Source organism: Pteropus alecto, unplaced genomic scaffold (assembly GCF_000325575.1).
Source record: "Pteropus alecto unplaced genomic scaffold, ASM32557v1 scaffold131, whole genome shotgun sequence".
In the NCBI taxonomy this organism is placed as follows: Eukaryota; Metazoa; Chordata; class Mammalia; order Chiroptera; family Pteropodidae; genus Pteropus; species Pteropus alecto.
Window position 1 is genome coordinate 1,965,311 of NW_006434709.1, and position 20,988 is coordinate 1,986,298.

General features: G+C 37.6%; 1 protein-coding gene and 1 non-coding gene across 2 annotated transcripts; one reads left to right on the top strand and one right to left on the bottom strand.

The window, feature by feature from the left end:
* Positions 1-339: 339 nt before the first annotated feature.
* On the bottom strand, positions 340-15,529 carry PCYOX1 (prenylcysteine oxidase 1). Its single transcript, XM_006909512.3, has 6 exons — positions 15,355-15,529; positions 14,106-14,312; positions 12,909-13,083; positions 4,307-4,518; positions 3,805-3,957; positions 340-3,392 (listed from the first exon to the last, which is right to left on the bottom strand). Exons 1-6 carry the CDS (start codon positions 15,461-15,463, stop codon positions 2,737-2,739), a joined length of 1,512 nt encoding a protein of 503 aa, XP_006909574.1. The 5' UTR covers positions 15,464-15,529; the 3' UTR covers positions 340-2,736.
* Positions 15,530-20,709: 5,180 nt separating this feature from the next.
* TRNAG-CCC lies at positions 20,710-20,780 on the top strand. Its single transcript has one exon. It is a non-coding gene; the product is annotated as a tRNA-Gly (tRNA).
* The last annotated feature ends 208 nt before the right edge of the window (positions 20,781-20,988 follow it).

The window sequence follows — 20,988 nt, forward strand, 5'->3', positions numbered from 1 at the left end:
TATCCTAATTTTTTCTTACATGAACTATCCCTGGTTAAGACTGGTTTTTTTCAAAGGTTTTTATGCATATAGAAAGAATCTGAAGAATCTTATAGAAGAATGTGATTAAATGTGAAACATTTAATATAGAAGAATCTGATTAAATGTGAAACATGGCAAGAATGTCTTTTTCCCATCTCTTTACACTAAACAGAGATACAGAACCTGCAAACCCGAGTGGGTTTCTTCTGAAATAACAAAACTCTTAAATTTCAAAACTCTTAGGGTAACTTTGATATACTCTGGCTTTTTCAAGTACATCTACATTCCAAGTATAGTACAACAAAAGTAAAACAGGAATTAATGATGTAGTTGTTTATTTCGAACATAAGTGGGAAAAAATTTTTAATACAAGAGTAGAAATAGAATTCCAGAGAAAAACATTCCAGTGTATTGTTCTTTGTAAAGTATAGAGAGTAATGATGATGCTGCCATAATACATTCATCTAGTTCATACATTTGAGGGCACACCAACTGATGAAAGCTATATTACATACAGATGGTTGTATCATAAGCCTAACCTTAAGAAACCTACCAAGTAAATGACTAGACCTGTTCTTTTTGTGATCTGGTAAAAATACTACAAATCTTGAGTCACTTTAAAACTGCAGAGAATGGGGTATACAGTGAGCACACCTGATGTAGCTCTAAAATAATATTTCCTATTTACAGCAAAAGAACAGCTAGAGGGTTCAAACCAACCTAATCACAATAAGGAGAGCTGGTGTGAAGTCCAACATTTTTATTCTAACATTCTTCTCCAGTAGCTCTTTTTAAATCTTCATTGAAGCTGACAGGCTTTCAATTTTTCAACCACTTAGAGCTGAATTACAGAACTAGTTCTCTTTTAAGTGTGGTTCCTAGACCAGGAACATCACCTAGGAACTTAACAGAAATGCAAATTTTTGTATGCCACCCCAAACCCTATTAAAACACATTCTGGGGGTAAGCCCAGAAATGTTTTAACAAGCCCACCGGGTAAGTCTGATGCATACCTAAGTCGGAGAACCACTAGAGTGGAGCTGGCTTTCATTCAGCCCTTTACCATTCTCTTCTGTAAAAGGATGAGTGGTCTTCTGGAGTAACAAGCTCTGATAGTATTTTTTGTCCAATAAAAAATACATATATCCTTTAATACCATGATTGCATTAAAACAAATATGCTTGACATATATCCCATTGCAAAACAAGTTCTAAGTTAACTATTAGTATTTACCAGTCTAGCATATACATAGCACAGTATATTACATTCTCCGCATACTGTCCATTAAAACCACAAAAGGAAAAGAAAATTGCCTCAACATTCTTTTTAAAAATAAAATTAGAAAAAAAAACCTTTGACAAATTTTTTTAACAGTACATGTTAACTTTGTTGCTGTTACTGTTGAATTCACAAGCTTTTATGTGTTCTGTCCTAACAGTGACTATAAGGACAGTCATTAATGATCTTAATACAGTAGATGTAGAACTGATTCTCAAGCTTGGCTGCATATTAGAATCATTTGGGAAGCTTTAAAGTCCAACAGAAGATTCCAATGTGCAGCCAAGGTTGAGAACTTAACGCATTAAAAGATTTCAGGAACCAATTTCTCACCCAAAATGGTACCAGTAGCTTTAGAAGCATTTAACAGTTTGGACATATGCTGGATTTGATCAAGCATGGTGTCATTACGAGTATCTTACTTGTGTCAACTCTGGAGTAATCCAAGTTACCTCTGCTGTTAGGCTGTCAATGCTGCTTACTATCAAGGTTACCACTAGAGTTCTGAGAAATTCTTCACAAAATCCATCTGCTTTGATAATGAATTGGATTTCTTGGGACTTTGAAGGCACTGAAAAACCCTTTGGAAACATATTAGACTCTCCAAGTCAGTGATTCTCGACCCAGGCTGCACATCAGGAACTTTTAACAAGCTACAATGCGGAGGTCCTATCCTCAGTCCATTAAATAATCTATAGGGTATATCAGTATTTTCTAAATACGTGGGTGAGGATTCGATAATTGAATGCCAATTTCTTCAATGAGCCTATATTTGCTTTTCATTTTACTAGAGACTTTTGTAAGACATCTTAAAGTTATACTACTAAGACTTACAAATTTCACCCTTAAAAAATGAGACAGAAGAAATCAAAAAAACATTCTGAAAGTCAAGGCTTCGGTGAGGCATTTACTTTGAAAAAGAGTATAAATTACTAAAGCCAGGCATAAGATACCAACTCCTACAGCAGTTTTAACTATCTGACTCAAGATCACATCCAGCTGTGAAGTACAAATAAACTAGTCCCCAACTAAAACGTGTCTTAAGTTCTAATTCAAGTGTTCAGCTTCAAATGTTCTAAGATTTTATTCAAAATCCAGGGCCTCATCTCCAGACCTACTGAATCAATCTCCAGAAGAGCTAGAGAATTTTATATGTTTATCAAACCTCAAATGATTCTTACGATCAAACAAGTTTGGGAAACACTGCTGATGGGTATTAAAAGAAGAGTTAAGAAATTTTGGAGATGGGATAAGTGCAGTAGTTACACTTTCACGCTTATGAGATCCTTATATTTTCTCATGACACTAGAATTACTCATGTTAAACAATAATGGCAAAATATGTGATTTGAAAACATCTCTGCTCAGATTGTGTTCTTTTTTGCCAGTGATATTCCACTGGGAACCAAGAGGGGGGAAAAGTGAAAGTGTTATTATTTCATAGTTCAGTTTTAAGTTTCTCATATAAATCCTCTTGGTCAATCATATCTGTATGTCCATTCCAGCGGTGATAGGCAAGGAGAGCGGCATTGTGGGCTGCAATGGCACTCATCTCCATGGCACTTGCTGCACACTCTATGCCACTGAGGTAATAAAGTCGATCGTGAAGTATGATAGAGGGGCATTTCTCTGGAGGCTTATAGTGAGGATATGCAAGCCACTGCTGCTTCACAGCATAATCATAGGACAAAAAGAGCTTTAAAATTTGTTCTTTAGTAAGAGTTTCTTGGGAAAAGATCTTCCAAACATATGCCCCATCTTCTGATGGTTGAGGATTATTTTCTCTTACAGAGGACACAATCCGAATGCTGTTAATGAACAAATCTGAATTATCAGTGGTTAAGATTGTACTGAGATCAAATTTACCTAAGGCTCTGGAGCTAAAAATAGTGGAATTCAAGTTCCCCTTAATTAAAGTTGTCACAATATATTGGTAGTATTGATGGAATTCCTCAATTGGAGGATCAAAGTTGAGAAAAGTTATATTGGACATTTTTCGATTCAATGGAGTGGCCACCACGATGATGTCATAAAAGTCTGAATGGGTCTCAGATCCAGTTTGGTAGGCCACTTCGTACATCTTTGCGGGGGTTCCTAGAGGAAATAAGGACACATACATTTCTTTAGTGTTTCTATATTTTATACCTTCTAAAAATAATTCTATGCCTTCTTAAGAGTTTATCATTCTAAGGAATTAAAGGAATTTATCCATTAAGATAACTGTCCATAATTGAGGCCAATTTCCTACTTGAAATGGAAATAATACCTTGTCATTAAGAACAAAATATGGAATTTTTGCTTTTGAAGATGAGATTATTTTTTAAATCCAAGGAGTCATGCCACTGTACTTAAGCACATTTGGGAATATTTCTACATGGCACAACATATACAATGTTAAATCCTATCATTTGGAACTGAGAGAGATGGCGGAGGAGAAGTTTTTCTCCCTGAGCAATTATTTTCTACAGGGGAAATTAGGAACAATAAAATAGAAGTTCAAGTTTACCTGTCTGCTTGGTCCGTGTTTTCTCCTCTATGTACATTACTGAGCCAGATATAAGGTTGCCTTTGGAAGCCTGAAGGAGCCCTGAGCAAATAAGTTTATTGCCACCTTTTACTGCCCAAAGGCCAGAATCAGCACCAGCTAGTGACACTGCCCCTGTAGGTGGTAGGAAAAAAATGTGTTTTAATTCCGACTCTGTAAGAGGCCTGCCACCCACTCTCCCTTCCTAATTAGGTGAGTTCTGCTCCAAATGTCTCCACATATTGCCAAATGTCCCCTGGGGACAAAATCTCCCCCAGTAGAGAACCATTCAACTAATGAAAGCTAAGGACTCTCCCCATAAAAATGCACCTCTACATTTACACAATTTTGCCAACAATGTCAGGTTTCACAGAGAAAGGTAGTCTTTTCCAACTCATGGCCTACAGTCAGAAGACACCATACATAACATCAGGTAAGCCCCTCTCTGAACTAATGCCCAGAATGGATCCAAGTCTTGGCTTACCCACAAAACCATTGATGTTTGTGCTTTGGCCATAATTGACCCTCATGACAGGAGCAACAATTTCATCGAGGAATTTCTCAGAGAAGCCTGCTTTCTGCAAGGTTTCACGAAGTGTTCGGTTAAGCATTCCAAGGAAGTCGTCCCCTCCTAGAGAATGCAGTAAATTTTCTACAGTACTGAAGGCATAATCATGAGACTGGTAGCGGTAGATCCTTTTGAAAAGAAAAATGGCCATTAAACACCAAATGAGATAGCTGGAAGGGGATGCATAAAGAAGTGAAATAGCATCATTAAGACTCAAACTGACTTTCATGTTTCCTTCTAATTAGTTCCTACCTATCATGTGAGACACACTTCAGTCACCATCTTCCCCAGGTATCCCAGAAGCTCTTGGCCCTCCCTCTCTCTCTGTCTCCTCTGGAAGTCCACTGTCCTTTGCATACAGTCTTCTGCATTTATATGGTCACTGGGAGTACCTTTAAAGAAGTGGGTACATCTTGTTCTCATTTATCTTTTTATCTTAAGACATGTCTAAAATTAAACTTCATCTTTCCACCAGGCTTGATCTTCTCCATTCACCCCCCTATCCCAACCAAAAATAACAGGTCACTCCTAATATCCTACATGTCATCCTCAGTTCATTTAGTTTCAAACTTAAACATTTTCACTTCTGCTTTCTGCCTCTCCCACCCATGAAGGAAATCTTATCAATCTTTCTAACCTCTCCAGTTACTTCATTCTCATTTCCCTGATCTTGAGTCAGGATTTATATTCAAACTAATAAAATGAATAATCTAACTGCTTCTAGATGTTCAATGACTCTCCCAAAGCCCTAAAGTATCTTTTATTTTGTCATCCAGTCACTTACTCAAAGACCATCTTGCTTACTGCTTACTAAATAAAGTCCTGACATTTTTTTAAAAATCATAAATTTTAGAGCCAAACTCATCAATTCTAACTCCTTTGCTCTAACTGCAGGCAAAGAAACTAAGTAGAAATACTCAAAGAAGTCTAAAAGTCACATGGAAAGTCAAAGGCTCAAGCACAACTAGCCCTCTCTGCCCTCAACCCTACGCCTCCTGCACGCGTGTGTGCACACACACACACTCATCCCCTCCACTTGAGCAACCTGACCCATTCACTGGTCTCTAAATATGCTCTCCATATTGCTCACCAACACTGCATTAGATCTCCCCTCTAACTGGAATACACTTCCCATTCTGAACCACAGAACAGCTACACTTCCTTTACAGCCTGAATCCTACCCCCTCTGCAAAGTCTTGCCCAACTTTTCAGTCCACAGTGATGTCATCATCTCCAAAAGTCCCACGAAACCGCAGACGTGCCACTCATTCAGCACTTAGATATTACTTTGTAGTATTATTTTTAGGAAATAGCACCTGACATTTTCCTTCACTTTATGGACCTAAAAGAACATCCACATAAATTAGTTCATGTAGTAATACATAATTTTTCAGACTGCAAGTGATACAGAAATGAGAAAAGTATTGTTCCTTTCCCTCAAGAAGCTTACAGTTAGGGACAGGTAAAAAGGTATATGCACAGACAAGCATATGAAAAAGGGAAGAAATAAGTGCTAAGGAAAGATCTCTATTAGTGATCACTTCTACATCAACTTTCTTCTCCAAAATAAACTGTAAATTTTTACAGAGCAAGGGATAATGTCATATCCATTTCAATATTACCTACTGTCTTACCAGCGTAGTATACAAAATATTAAATAAATTTTTGTGGGGAAAACTGATACCAGTGCCAAAACTGAAAAACTAAAATAACTCTTTCCAACGTATTTGGATTCTAATTCATAGGAAGTTGGGAAAAACAGTATGAAAACACCGAATTCTTTAGAAAAATAAAAGACTGAGTATCTCATAAAATGAAGAGTGGATAATGAAGAGTGACTGTTGGCTAATAGCATGACAAAATAGTAGTCAATTAAATAACTTAAATAAATCATAAAAAAAATTATTTCCCACCTTCTCCCACCTGAGCCCAAACCCCACTCAAGTAAGCCTCCTTAAGTAAAGGCCTCCTAGAGGGTGACATGAGACAACATACACCATATAAACACTGAACATTGTAACTGTTTTACAATACTAGTTGCATTAGAATATATATTTACTAAAAAATTAGACATGTAACTAGTAATTTCTGCTAATCAGCTTATACAGCTTTTTTCTTTTTAAACTACTATTGTATAACTCTTAACATTTACTCATTCATTTATTCATTCCATAAGTAATTATGGAGCATCAACTTTGAGCCAGGCACTGTTCTAGGTGCTGAGGATAGAATCAACATAACAAAGAGAAAAAAAATCCCTGTCCCAGTGGAGCTTGTGTTCTAGTTGGGAAATAGGTATAAAAATAAATAAATAAACATGAATAAATTATATAACAGGTTAGAGGACAATAAGTATTAAAAAGAAAAGTAAATCAAAAAGACAGATTAGGAATGCTTGGAGCTGGCAGGGCTGCAACTCTAAATCAGATGGCCCAAAAAAATGAGTAGTAAAGGAAAGCCTCACTGAGAATGTGACATCTAAGCAAAAACCTGAAGGAGGTAAGGATGCACGCCTTGCAGTATCCGGGGAAGGTGAATAAGTTCTGGAGATCTAATGCACAGCACAGTAATTATAACCAACGATACCGTCTTTTATACTTCAAAGTTGCTAAGAGACTAGATCTTAAATGCTCGCACCAAATAAACATGACATGACAGAGGGGTTAACTAGCTGTGGTGGTAATCACATTGCAATATATAAATGTATCAAATCAACATGCTATATACCTTAAATTTATATATCTAAATAATGTTATATGTCAATTATATCTCAATTTATTTTAAAAATGTTCTATATACTAATAATGAACAATATGAAAAGGAAATTAAGAAAATCCCATTACAATAGCATCAAAAAGAATAAAACATTTAGGAATAAACTTAGGTAACCAAGGAGACAAAAAGACCTGAACACTGAAAACTACAAAACGTTGCTGAAAGCCATTAAAGACATCCTGTGTTCATGGACTGAAAGACTTGATATTGTTAAAATGTCCGTATTACCTTAAGTAATTTACAGATCAATGAAAGCCCTATCAAATTCTCAATGGCATTTTCTACAGAAACAGAAAAAAATCCTAAAATTCATATGAAATCTCAAAAGATCCCAAGTAGCCAAAACAATCTGAAGAGAGGGGAAAAAAAAAAAAAACGCTGGAGGCCTCACGCTTTCTGATTTCAAAGCATATTACAAAACTACAGTAATCAAAATAGTATAATATTAGCAAAATGACAGACATATAGACCAAGGGAACAAAATACAGAATGCAGAAATAAACTCACACATATATAGTCAAATATAATCTTTGACAAAGGTAACAAGCTAGGCAATGGGATGAAGGAGAGTGCTAGGAACCTGGATATCCACATGCAAAAAGACATAAACATAAGACCTGAAACTATAAAACTCCTAGTAGAAAACATTAGGGGAAAAGATTCATGACACTGGATTTGGCAGTGATTATCTGGATATTCCAAAAGTACAGGCAACAAAAGCAAAAACAGATAATTGAGACTACATCAAACTTTAAAACTTCTGTGCAGCAAACAATCAACAGAGTGAAAAGGCAACCTACGGAATGGGAGAAAATATGTGCAAACCTGGTAAGGGTTTAATATCCAAAATATATAAAGAATCCTACAACTCAACAACAACAATAAAATTCAATTAAAAAATAGGCAAAGAACTTGAATAGACATTTCTCCAAAGAAGATATACAAATGGTCAATGGGCATATGAAAAGATGCTCAGCATCACTAATCATTGGGGAAATGCAAATCAAAACCAAAGAGAATATCGCCTCACACCTTTTAGGATGGCCATTATCTAAAAAACAGAAAACAAGTGTCAATAAGGATGTGGAGAAATTGGAACTCTTGTGCATTGTTGGTGAAAATGTAAAATGGTGTAATTGTATGGAAAACAGTATAAAGATTCCTCAAAAAATTGAAAGTAGAATTACCATATGATCCAGCTATCCCACTTCTGGGTAACATATCCAAAAGAACTGAAAACAGGATCAAAGAGATATATGAAGATCCATATTTACTGCAATATTATTCGCAATAGTCAAGAGGTGGAAGTGACCTAAATGTCCATCAACAGATGAATAGATAAAACAAAAGAAACCAGTAATGGAGGACTAGAGAAATAAAAACACCATAAAACATATAAAATACAAATAGCAAAATAGCAGACATAAATCCTACCTTAACAGCAGACATAAATAGCAGACATAAATCCTACCTTATATTAAACATAAATGGACTAAACACCCCAATCATAAGGCAGACACTAACAGAATGGATTTTAAAACATGATCCACCTATATGCTATCGACAAGAAATACACATTAGATTCAAAGACACAAATAGACTGAAAGTAAAAAGATGGAAAAAGGTATACCATGCAAACAGTAACCAAGAGAGCTGGAGTGGCTACACTAATATCAGAGGAAATAGACTTTAAGACAAAAATTGTTACTAGAGACAAAGGAGGACATTTTATAATTATAAAAGGATTAGTTCATCAGTAAGACATAACAATTATAAACCTATATACATCTAACAACAGAGCTCCAAAATACATGAAACAAAACCGACAAAATTGAAGGGAGGAACACACAATTCAACAATAGTTGGAGACTCCAATATCCCACTTTCAACAAAGGGTAGGACAATATTAGTTCACTAGACTTCCCATAACAAAGTATCACAGACTAGGTGGCTTAAACAACAGAAATTTATTTCTCACAGTTCTGGAGGTTAGAAGTCCAAGATAATGGGACTGGCAGGTTTGGTTTCTTCTGAGGCCTGTCTCCTTGGCTTGTAGATGGCCACCTTCTCGCTGTGTCCTCACATGGTCTTTCTCTGTGCGTGCACATCCCTGGTGTCTCTTCTGTGTGTGTTCTAAACTCCTCTTCTTATATGAACACTAGTCAGATTAGATAGGGCCCACCCTAACGTATTCATTTTAAATTACTTACTTCATTAAAAAGCCCTATCTACAAATACGGTCACATTCTGAGATACAGCAAGTTAGGACTTCAACAAATGAATTTGAGGCAGACAAAATTCTGCCCATAAAACAGGAAATAAGTAAGGAATAGGATTATCTATGTCAGTTCTTCCAAGCCATAGTACAGATTTTGGCTATTACTCTGCATGAAATAGCTACTGAAAGTTTCTGAGCAGAGATGTAATGTGATGACTCTTAGCGTTAAAAAAAAAAAACCACACAAAAAAAAAACCACTTTGACTGCTATGCTGAAAACAAACTGTGGTGATACAAAAGCAAAAACATGGAGATGAGTTAGGAGGTATATTAGTTTTCTACTATTGCAGTAACAAATAACCACAGACTTAGAAGCTGAAAACGACACAAAATTAGTGTCTTATGATTCTGAAGGTTAGAAATCCAAAGTCAATCTCACTGAGCTAAAGTCAAGGTGTCCACAAGGCTGGTTCCTTCTGGAAGCTCTGAGGAAAAAAATCCATTCTTGATTTTTTCAGCTTCTATAAGCCACCTGCATTTCTTGGCTCATGGCCCATTCCCAGCATCACTCCAAGCTTCTGCTTCCATCATCACATCTCCTACTACTCACTCTGATCCTCCTTCCTCTCTCTTATAAGGACTCGTGTGGTTACACTGGGTCCATCTAAATTGAGAATAATCTCCCCATTTTAAGATAATCTGCAAAATCCCTTTTCCCATGGAAGGTAATACATTCACAGGTTTCAGGGATTAGGATGTAGACATCTTGCTAGGGGAGGGAGGCATTATTCAGCCTATTAGCAATCCAGAGAAGAGATAATAGTGGCTCAGATCAAAGTAGTACCAGTGGTGGTGGTGACAAGTGGTAGAATCCTGGATATATTTTAAAACTGATAGGATTCAAGATAGACTGGATTTGGGAAATGAGAAAAAGAAAAGAATTTTTAAAATGACTCAAAATATTTGTCAGAAATAACAAATTACAATATTTTTTGGAAGGAAAGGGGGGAGTTTATAAAGTCTTTGAGTCCTATAAGTCTCAGATCAATAAGTGTTAAGAATATGACAAGTCCCCAGAAATGAAATAAGTGTTAGAGACAAGAATAAGCATTAACCTAGCCTAGAAACCAAGACATCTCAACAAGAAATCATCAATGGACCAGAGGATTCAATTCAACAAACATCTGAGTGAATGTCTACTACATTCTAATTATGCATACTATAGAATACAAGCGTGTGTGTGTGGTGTGCATCACATAAAACTCAACAGATGTTTGAAAAAAGAGGCGAATGGTGACTAGAGTATCAGGAGAAGGCTTTGTAATTTCTAGTTTTGAGCATTTTTTTGTGCACAGTTCTTCTGGTTGAATGATATTCCTTCCTTACGGCATCCAACTGAATAAATAAATGCTCAGAACTGGAAATTAACCTGGCAAGTGTAAATATCAGGGGACTGTAGGATTTCTGCCCAAGGAAAAGTCCAGCAATATTCTCCACTTTAACAACTGACACATGCTGGCTCAATACCAGCCTTCTCTCCAACTATCTCATAGGATATAATAAAATTATCAAAATAAGATTTCTATGTTCTTAATTTATTGAAAGAAATAGAAATGTATGAAGCATGGCCCTTTAAATAATACAGGTCAGTGCTGAATAATCGAATATCGAAAATAAACTAGAGGAAGCAGTAATTCCATAACGTCTGGGAATTGTTTTTTAAAACGCAAAAATAGTATAATCTGTATATTTCCCTCACCTGGTCTTTTTCACCATTCTGCAATACCCCAAATTCACTTCAAAAGTGATTCCTTAATTTCTCAAAGGGCAATTATCTACATGTCAAGCAAGTCACAGATAAGAAAATGATATACACAGGTGGGGCTGCATCTGATGCCATCTGAACTGGATTTCCCGAGTGTGCAGCAACATGGCACCCATCTTCTTTAAAAAGTGACTGCCTGTCTCCTCACAAATTCTATATATTTTCTTAGTTATTAGTTTATTGTTTGTCTTTCTGCTAGAATATATATTCTTTGAGGGCAGGGACATGTTCTAAGTTGTATATCCTCAGGACTTACAATAGTGCCTGGCACATAACAGGCACTCAATATTTGGTGAATGAATACACGAGTGAATGACTACTTTAAAACAATTTACACTATAGCTAAACTTAACATACCCACTGGAAAGGTGTTCAAGGAATTTACCCAAGAATGATGTATAAAAAGAAATCCCTAACTACCTTCAGTTATAGAAACTAGAGAGTATTTATCCTACTCAATTCTTATATTTGTCTGGTTAATACTTGGTCATATAACACGTAATTTTACCTTTTTAACAATTATTTTATCACATCGGAACAATCATAGTAATGAAATATTAATAACATTTACAATTTGAATTTCTCCAGCATCTAAAACAGTAAACCAGCAAAAAATTTAACACAGCCTTAAAAAAAATAGGTCGCATCTTTCAAAGTTAGACTGGTTATTTTACGTTATTTTCCCTAATTACCAAAGCAATGTATGTGATGCACATAGAATAATTTGAAAATACAGAAAAACATAAAGAGAAAAAGAGGCGCCTGTATTTGTCCCTTCCCAGGACAGTGGTAGAACTTAACATCCTAATTAAATTCTTAGGGCCTACAACTGATACTCTACCTCAGGCTGCTGGCTCACTAAAGCATCATGTCACGATTAAAGCTCACTTTTCTAATCCTTTCTACAAGCTCTTGCACACATGACCTCATTCATCTATACAATATCAGCACAGTGAAGAGATTAAGAGTGAGGACTCTGCCAGATGAAAGCGGGGTTGGAGGGCTGAGTGAAAAAGGTGAAGGGAGTAAGAAGTAAAATTGGTAGTTACAAAATAGTCGGGGAGATGTAAAGTACAGCATAGGAAATATTGTCAGTAATATTGTAATAAGTATATATGGTGCCAGGTATATATACCACATTTGTTGGGGGGATCACTTAGTAAATTATATGAATGTCTAACCTCTATGCTATACACTTGAAACCAACATAAAATAATATTGAATGTCAACTGTAATTGAAAAAAATTGTTTTAAATACTGTAAAAAACAAAAACAGTGAGGGCTCTGGAGCCAGCCTGCCTGGGTAAGACTCTTGAGTCTGCCACTTATTAGGTGGTGTATACTTGCACACTTGAAACCTCCCCATGCCTCCACCTTCCACATCTGTAATAAGAAGTTAATAATAGTACCTACCTAGAGAGTTGTCATGAAAATTCAAGAAGTTAGTATTTGCAAAGCATAAGAGTGTCTGGCAACACTAAATAAGCATTTGCAAAATATATTTTCAGAAGCAGCAATAAACTATCCTTTCAATTTCCAAGTGGATAAATGGTCTGCATATTTTATATAAAACATTTTGTCTAATACTCTTACAAACAGGCTTTGCAGTTAGGTGAGAACTGACTGTTCCAAGAAACTTAATTCCTAAAGATCGTCTAACTAAAAGATCTTAGTTTAAATGAAAGGGGAAAAAAAATTACCTCATAAACTTGTCTAATATATCCTCTACCCACATGTGCATTCGAAGGGACTGAAATCCATACTGCCAGATTAGTTTAATTATGTTAATTATAAACCAGCTGCTCTCCTCAAACACCAGACTCTCTCCGTTATACACCCCAATTAGGCCACCAGAACCCTGGACAACAGAGAGACCTGCAAAAACAGAGAAAAGGTAAGCAAAGTCAGTGGTTCCTATGCTGAGCAAATGATAGAAAGTAATCTGAAGCTATTGGGGACACTCTGAAGTAAATGAATTCTGGGCTTCTCCCAGTTCTCAGGAGACATATTAAAGAAGCTCTATCTTTAGAATAGTGAAACACTATAACTCACTACATTGTCCAAAAGTAGATTCTCTAAAAGATGGGTCAGGGGATCAGGCAGCAATATCAAAATTAGACTGGCTATTTTTTGGCCTAAAAAGACTAAAAAGTCAGAAGAAAAAAACAGATTACCAACCGAATTCAACTTAAAAACAGAAATGTCACAGACATGAATCTCTGCAGTATAACTGCTCCTGGAATACATTTGCCCTCATGGAAGAAAGAGAGGCCCAGGAAGCATGCACAGGAAATGTGGACAGCAGCTAAGGGAAAGGTGGCATCCCATTATACTATTTTGCATAACTGGAAGGCAGCCAAAATTACTCAATATCCCAATATTCCCTGAGAAAAGGGCCTGCAGAGGTCTGCCAGATATCCCTCACAACCTGTCCAGCTACTCTGCTGGTAGGGAAGTAGTCAGTCAAATGTCTCAGCTTCTAAGCACATGTCTGCACCCACAGCTGTGTGAGTGACATTAAGTCAGACACTTCAAGCTTCTGGGCTCCATTCTCCCAGCTGTAAAATGAGCACACTAGGTTTCTAACTCAAACCACTCTTTGATTCTTCAACAGGAACCCAAAGGTTTAAGAACTGACAACAGCAACCATCCCCACCCCCAACCCTATGGCTGTAATTCCAGATAACTGAAGATAACTGATAACTAGTGTCCCATTACAGGAGTAGCTCCTAACCAAGGCAGTACCAACTGCTAGCAGGAAAGTGAGGAAAATAGTTTTACCAACTTCTCCATAAAAGACAATTAACATGATGGAAAAGTTTCAGTTACCTATCTGACAAAAATATTCATGGATGGTCACACAAAAAGCTGCTTAGCTCTAAAACCAAATTACATACCCAGGTCTTTGACAAAGCGCTTCATGTGTAGGTTTAAAGGATGGATGACTGAACCTCCTGTCTCATATTCTTGCCCCTGCACAGTCATGGTGGCTAGACGGCCCCCAACTTCTCCTCTTTCAAACAGGTCAATCTTCACATCTTTTCCAAATTTCTGCCGCAGATAATAGGCTGCCGAAGTGCCACCAATTCCAGCTCCAATAATCGCTATGGAGGTTAAAAAAAAAAAAAGGAAATTTCTTTCCCTCTTATCAGCTGTGTGCGTTTTGTTGTTTTTGAAAAGTCATTAAGCAATAACAAATGTTACTTGACTATTTTTAATCATTTAGGCAAGTCTGAGTAGGGGTATGCCAATGACAGCTGCAGTGAAGACAGAACTCTGAATCTGGACAGACACTGCCCCCAGACAAAAGTGGTAGTAGATTAATTTACAAATTGACATTAATTAGAATGTTTTTGCCGGATTTCCAAAGATTCTCAGTTCTTTGTGGAGGCACCAATGGGCCAGCACATCCTTCTTTGTGCTCAACGCATGAGAACAGAGGAGATGGGTCTTTTCAATAAGCATTTCAAGTGGCCGCCATTTTTGCCTAGATTGGTTCGGTCTCATTAATCTAGACAGGTCAATGATTCCAAATAGAGTTTTATGGGGAAGAAGAAACAAACAAACAAGAAGCAAAAAAGCAAGATGACTGAAACTAGGCAGAGAAATTGTGCAAGCCAGGGGCCTTTGAGAGGCCGACCTCAGCAAAGCGGAGGGAAGGGATTCCACCCTATCAAGGGAAGCAAACCCGGTCAGCTTGTTTGCACTACTCAATGCGCTGAGCCCGCGTGCGCCTGTCATCTGCAGAGCGGAGGCGGCTCTTCGCTCAGGACAAACCAGAAGACTGGCCTCCCAAAGGCGCAGCAGGGGAAGTTGGCGAGAGGACTTGGTCTCCGAGCCCCAGAGCTCCGGAGACAGGGACTGCAGGCACGCTTAGAGGCCTCCCTCCCGCCCGCCCGCCTGGGTCTCCTTTCCATGGCCAATTCTTCAAGTGGGCACGTCTCCATGCCCCGGAAGACATGGTCTCTGGGGCACAGAAAGCGGCACTGAGACGTGATCAGGGAAGATCGCAACCTGCACTCTTCCCGGTTCGGCCCGCGCGGCCTGACGGACGTCACGGCTGCGGGCCCTGGTGCACTACACACCGAGCGCCCGGCGCGGGGCGCGCTCCCGCACCTCTTTCCGTACTGCCCCCTTCTAGCCTACCGATCTTATCCGGCGGAGCACGCAGCTCGGCGCTCCCGAGGCAACTCCAGCTGCACAGTAGCAGCCACAGCCCCAGAAGCGCCCAGACGAAATCCCGGGCGTGCCCCATAGCTCCTAGAGACCCGCGCTCCGCCTGAAGGTCTCCACCGTCCTCCCGCTGACGCGCGTCTGCGCGCTCCGCCCTCCCCGCCCCGCCCGCGGCTGGCCTCGCCCCTCGGAGACCCGCCTAGGTCCGTCCCCCGCGCGCCCCCGCCCCTGACACCCCAGGTCCACTGATCCTTCCAGAAGCTCCGAACCCTGGTCCGCTCGGTCCACCAAGCCCACCCTGCTTCAGAGAGACACCAAAGGCACCGGAGGAGGACTACCCAGCGCTCCTCCTTCCTTCCTATCTATTTGGGTGAAACACCTTATTACTTACCTAGTGGTCTCTTCTGTCCCTTCAGTAGCTCCCTCTCAAAGAATGCACACAGCTAATAGCTGTCTAAAACAGACCAGTGGAATTCCAGATATTTATTGAGCGATCACTATGTTCCAGGGAGTGTCGGGTACAAAATGAATGAATAAATGGTGCTAGGTGAAAGGAAAAATGAAGGACACCTGGGATGGGCTGGTCCAAGGTGAAGGCAGCGGAAAAGTAGTGACAGACATGAGCAAAAGTAGTGTACCCATATCATACGGTGGAACATTATGTAAGCATTAAAGAGAATGTAGGATCTATAACTATGGTCTTGGTATTGTTAGGCGAGAAAAATGATGCATATTATATGATCTCATTTTTGTAATTAAGATACCCACCATCACCACCACCACCACCGCCCCCCAAAAAATGTATGAACATGAAGAACAGTACGGGTGGAAGGAAAATAAGTTGGGTAAAAAGAAGGTTGAACTTGGGGAAAGAGAGTAGAAAATTCAGTGCAAAAAAGAATATTCATTAATTGTATAAAATATATAGAGTTCCTTATAAGCGACAGGCAATTTCTAGGTGATTGAGAAAAATTAGTGAACAAAATGGATTTTTAAAAAATATTTATTCTGAGCGCCTGAGCAGAAGACGTGACCTGGAGTCACCTTAGCCCTAATTAGGCTGAAAATGCTGGGTTTCCTGGGAAGCTTTTAGGTAGCCGGATCCTAAAAGCGGGCTCTGGTATGGGGCGTGAAGAGGGTGCACCTCGCCCATTTCTTTTCTCTCTCCAGATCCAAACACACTACATGAAGCCACAATCCCCTACCACCTCCTCTCTCAGTTGTAAAAAGGAGGGGCCGCGTCTGGCAGAGGGGGGCGACTTAAGGCAGAAGAAAGGGTAGACCCCTCCTAGGGGAGAGGGCCCCGGAGCGGCGGTTGCGGGGAACCGCGGCCCCAGGCCACAACGCACGCGCGCACAGCCCAGAGGACAGGGATCAGATGTAGCTTCAGTGAGACTGCAAGAAGTGTTAGGGGGTTATAAGAGTAACCTGAGACGGAATGCCCAGAACGCTGTACGGTTTACAGCGAGTTTTCAATTGCGCTGTTTTCCTTAGTTCTGCATGTAGCCATTTGGGATCCCATCCTCGTTGCTGAAGCAATGATTTGATCCTCAATTTTACATCTGCGCAGAAAAGTTTTAATGTGTATTAGAAACCAGGGCATTTGCTAATTAAAGAGTTTTCGAAACACGCGCACAGAAAAATAAAATATTTATTCTAATGAAACTAACATTCTAGTGAAGGGAGACAGATGAAAATTAGAATAAGTAAATGATGTAATATAGAGAGTAGGGTAAGAAGAATGGGAATGGGTTGCAATTTTAAGTATGACAGAGTAGGCTTCATGGAACAAGGTAGCATCTGACCAAAAGCTTGGAGGAAGTGAGGGAGTAGGCCAGGCAAATATCTAGAGAAAGAGCTTTCTAGCCAGGGAGAATGCCTTGTATGTTGAGGAAGAGCAAAGAGGCCAGTGAAGCAGAGTAAGAAAGGGTGAATGGAAGTGTTAATGGAACAAGATGCAAGTCACACAGGAAATAAACATGTCTACTTAAGAACATAAAAATATGAAGATTAAGTCTCCTTTTGTACTGTATCTAAAAATTACCAAGAAAGAACTAAATTCTGTGTCTTTTATTTTCCTTTTTCCAAATTGCATTATGCCCACACCTCAGTGCATATTTGTTGGTTGATTAGAATCGACCATGTTAGTGACCTTGGCACAAGTGTCATGTTTGGAAACTTTCATTTCTGCTACTGAAACCTCGGAAAAGAGTTTACTGAACTTGGTGAAGAGACAGTGTAAAAGACTTGCAAAGTGAGAGGTGGATGGAAGGCTGTCTTATTCTGCACTCTTGCCCTTTTAAAATAATAATGCCATTGAAACTCAAAAAGATTTTTTAAGAATCATGGGGGGAAAATGTTACCACATATATGAAGTGTAATAATAAGGTAACATTTATACAAAGGAGTGTTGTTAAAAATAGTAGTCTCCCAAAAAATCAAAGCAATAACATTCTCCCCTTGACAAAACTCTAGCTGGGCTCCTCTGAGCACTCTTTTTCATTGGGTTTCAACTTTGGCCTATGAACACTTGAAAAAAATGCTAACATAGTTTCTAATAGCTCAAAGCTGCATCCTTAGGATAACCCTAGCTCCCTTTCAATTGCCTGTCTGAAAAAACTCAAGGATCCCAAAGGAATTTACTGTTTATTTCAGCCAACAGATGAAGACAGAACCCCTGTATCCCAGTCTCTGGGAGAGTAGGAGCCAAACTGATAAGCACCAGTTTTGCCCCCTCTCAATTTTTGTAATCTTTCACTTTCCTGACTTTACTGAGCCCCTGCTCATCACCCTCCCTATTCCTTCATTCTCCCATTCTCACTTCTCTGTAGATCAAAGTTGAGTTCAACTCACACTGGGCTCTTTTCTCCGTTGTAATGGTATATTACTGATTAAAATTAAAACTTTAATGTCTGGCTTTGTTTGTCTTTGACAACATTCAAATCTACAATTATGCCCTTGCTCCATGTCTTTTTTCTTGTTTGAAATGACCTTAAAGAAATTTATTTTAGCTTCTTACTTCCTCACATCTCATTTCTTTCTTATTCTTAATAGTCTAAATGCTATTAATTCTGTCTTAGGAAATTCAGAAGCAATATATGAAAAGATAAATATATTTGACTACATAAAACATTTTTAGATAGCTAAAGATAGAATCTTTAAAGTTTTAAAAATTAATGCATGAGAAAAATATTTGCCATTAATATGACAAACAAGATTGTGGTATGTATCACAAACATACAAAGAGCTCTACAAATTGACAAAAAGAGGTAAACAACTCAATATAAATACAGACTAAGTATATGACTAGGCAATTCACAAAAGAGAAAGCAAGTGCTAAGGGTCAGAAAAATACACATGAAGAGATGCTCAGCTCCAGTAGTAGTTTAGATGAATGCAAATTAAAACAAGGAGATACGATTTTTCATCTATCATATTGGCAAAAATTAATAGGACTAATAACATCTTCATGTAGGAGAAAATGGGGTAAAGTGGGTAGAGATCTCAGGAAATGACTTTCAAATATTGTCAGTGGGGCTGTGAATGACTAAAACCTTTTAAAAACAATTATCAGCTAAGATATATAGATATATTCTTTAATTCAGAAATCCTACATTTGGGAATCTATTTTACAGAAATAAAAGAATCAGTCAGAAGGATATACATAAGGATGTTTATTGCAACATTGTTCATAGTAGGGAAAAAAAAGGAGTAACCTTAATGTCCATCAATACCATTTATGGTCATTTATTCAATTTACCTTGAATAAATTGTGGCATATTCATTCTATGGACTATTTTGCAACTATTTAAAAAATTAATTAGATCTATGTTAGTTGAACCGGAGAATATCTATGATGTAAGTTTCAGTTAGAAAAGAAACCTGCCAAGTAACATCAACAGCATAACCACATTTTTTAGAATAACAAAAAATCCCAAGTATTTATATATATGTACATTTGTATGCATATAAATAAGATCTAGAAGTTTACTAATCTCTTAATACTAATTACCTCTAGTGGGAGAGAATGAGGAAATTATTAATCTTTTGCTTATTTACCTATACTGTTTCACTTGTCACAGTGAGCATGTATTACTTTTGTAACTTTGAAACTTCAATTAAGTTTTTAACAAAATTTAATAAATATATAATAAATAAAAATATAATATATAATAAATAATAAAGATTTAATAAAGTTTTTAAAGCTTAAAAAATACTTGTGCTATAGCCATACAATGGAATTTTATTCAGCTACAAAAAAGGAATGAAGTATTGATACATGCTATGATATGATAAATCATGAAAGCATAATGTTAAATGAAAGAAGCCAGTAACCAATGATCACATACATTATTGCATGATTCCATTTCTATAAAATGTCTAAAATAGGCAAACGTATAGAGACAGATTCATGGGCTGAAGAATGGGGAGGGATGGGGAATGGGGAGTGACTGATAATTGGTAAGGGTTTCTTTTTTGAGGTGATGAAAATGTTCTGAAATTGATTATAGGGATGTTTGCACATCTCTGTAAACACACTAAAAACCACTGAACTGTACACTTTAAATGGGTGAATTGTAAGTTATGTGACTTATGTCTCAAAAAGCTGTTAAAAACTACTATCCCCTATTAACATTTGTTTTATTTATCTTCAGAAGTCTAATACTTTATATCTTTAAATAAAATCCGAATAACATGCCACAGATTCTAAAATTCCAAAAATGGAAATCCAAAAATATCATACTCTAAAGGAACTAATTCCAAGAGGACATCACATTTTTGGATGCGAACATTCTTCTATGTTTAAAAAATATTTCACACAATATAAAATGAAATACAAAATGCATAAGTACACTAAACGACATTTCAGAGCCTTAATTTTTCTCACCCCAATAAAGAAAACTTAAATGTATCTTCTGACTTACTTGATTTTAGGATTCTTGTGACGATTTGCATTAAATAGCTATTTTAAAAAATATTTTCCAATATACATTGAGCACACCAAAAAAAATGCAAATATGAAGAAAAATTCGGCAAAGATCTGGAAATATTTTCCTGACTCTCAAAAATTTAGTTAACACTAAGACAAATTCTTTGTAATGAAACTCTCACATTTTAAGTAAAAAAAAAAAAATAGAAATTTTTCTGTACCGAAAAAGTAGGAACATTTATTCAATTGTATTGAGGTGAGAGAATCGTTTCTTTTATCAGTAAAAAGTAGATTATAAACTCTCGAACTTTTATTTCTAAACGAATAAAATCATCCTTACACGAGAAAGTTTGCTTGTATTTCATCCTAAGGAATTTAAGCAGCCAATCTTGCTACCGGCGCCGCTGGTGTAGTGGTATCATGCAAGATTCCCATTCTTGCGACCCGGGTTCGATTCCCGGGCGGCGCAGCACCTTTTACTTTCTACCACCTTTAATACGAAGTAACTTGAAGAATTTAACAAATTATGCTTCCCTTGAAAATATTTATAATTTTTAATTTCCATGAACATTTCTATCTCATAATCCAATACTGAAACATTTGAATCTGGAGGGGGAAAATAAAGATGTTTCAAAAGACAAAGCAAGTCCTGAAATAGTTAACTCTTACGCCTGCGC

Excerpts from the sequence above, each read along its gene's own strand:
- PCYOX1 (XM_006909512.3), bottom strand. The coding sequence starts at position 15,463 with ATGGGGCACGCCCGGGATTTCGTCTGGGCGCTTCTGGGGCTGTGGCTG. Across the intron at positions 14,313-15,354 it reads TGCTCCGCCGGATAAGATCG|CGATTATTGGAGCTGGAATT; the intron begins GTAGGCTAGAAG and ends TAACCTCCATAG. Across the intron at positions 3,958-4,306 it reads AAACATCAATGGTTTTGTGG|GGGCAGTGTCACTAGCTGGT; the intron begins GTAAGCCAAGAC and ends TACCACCTACAG.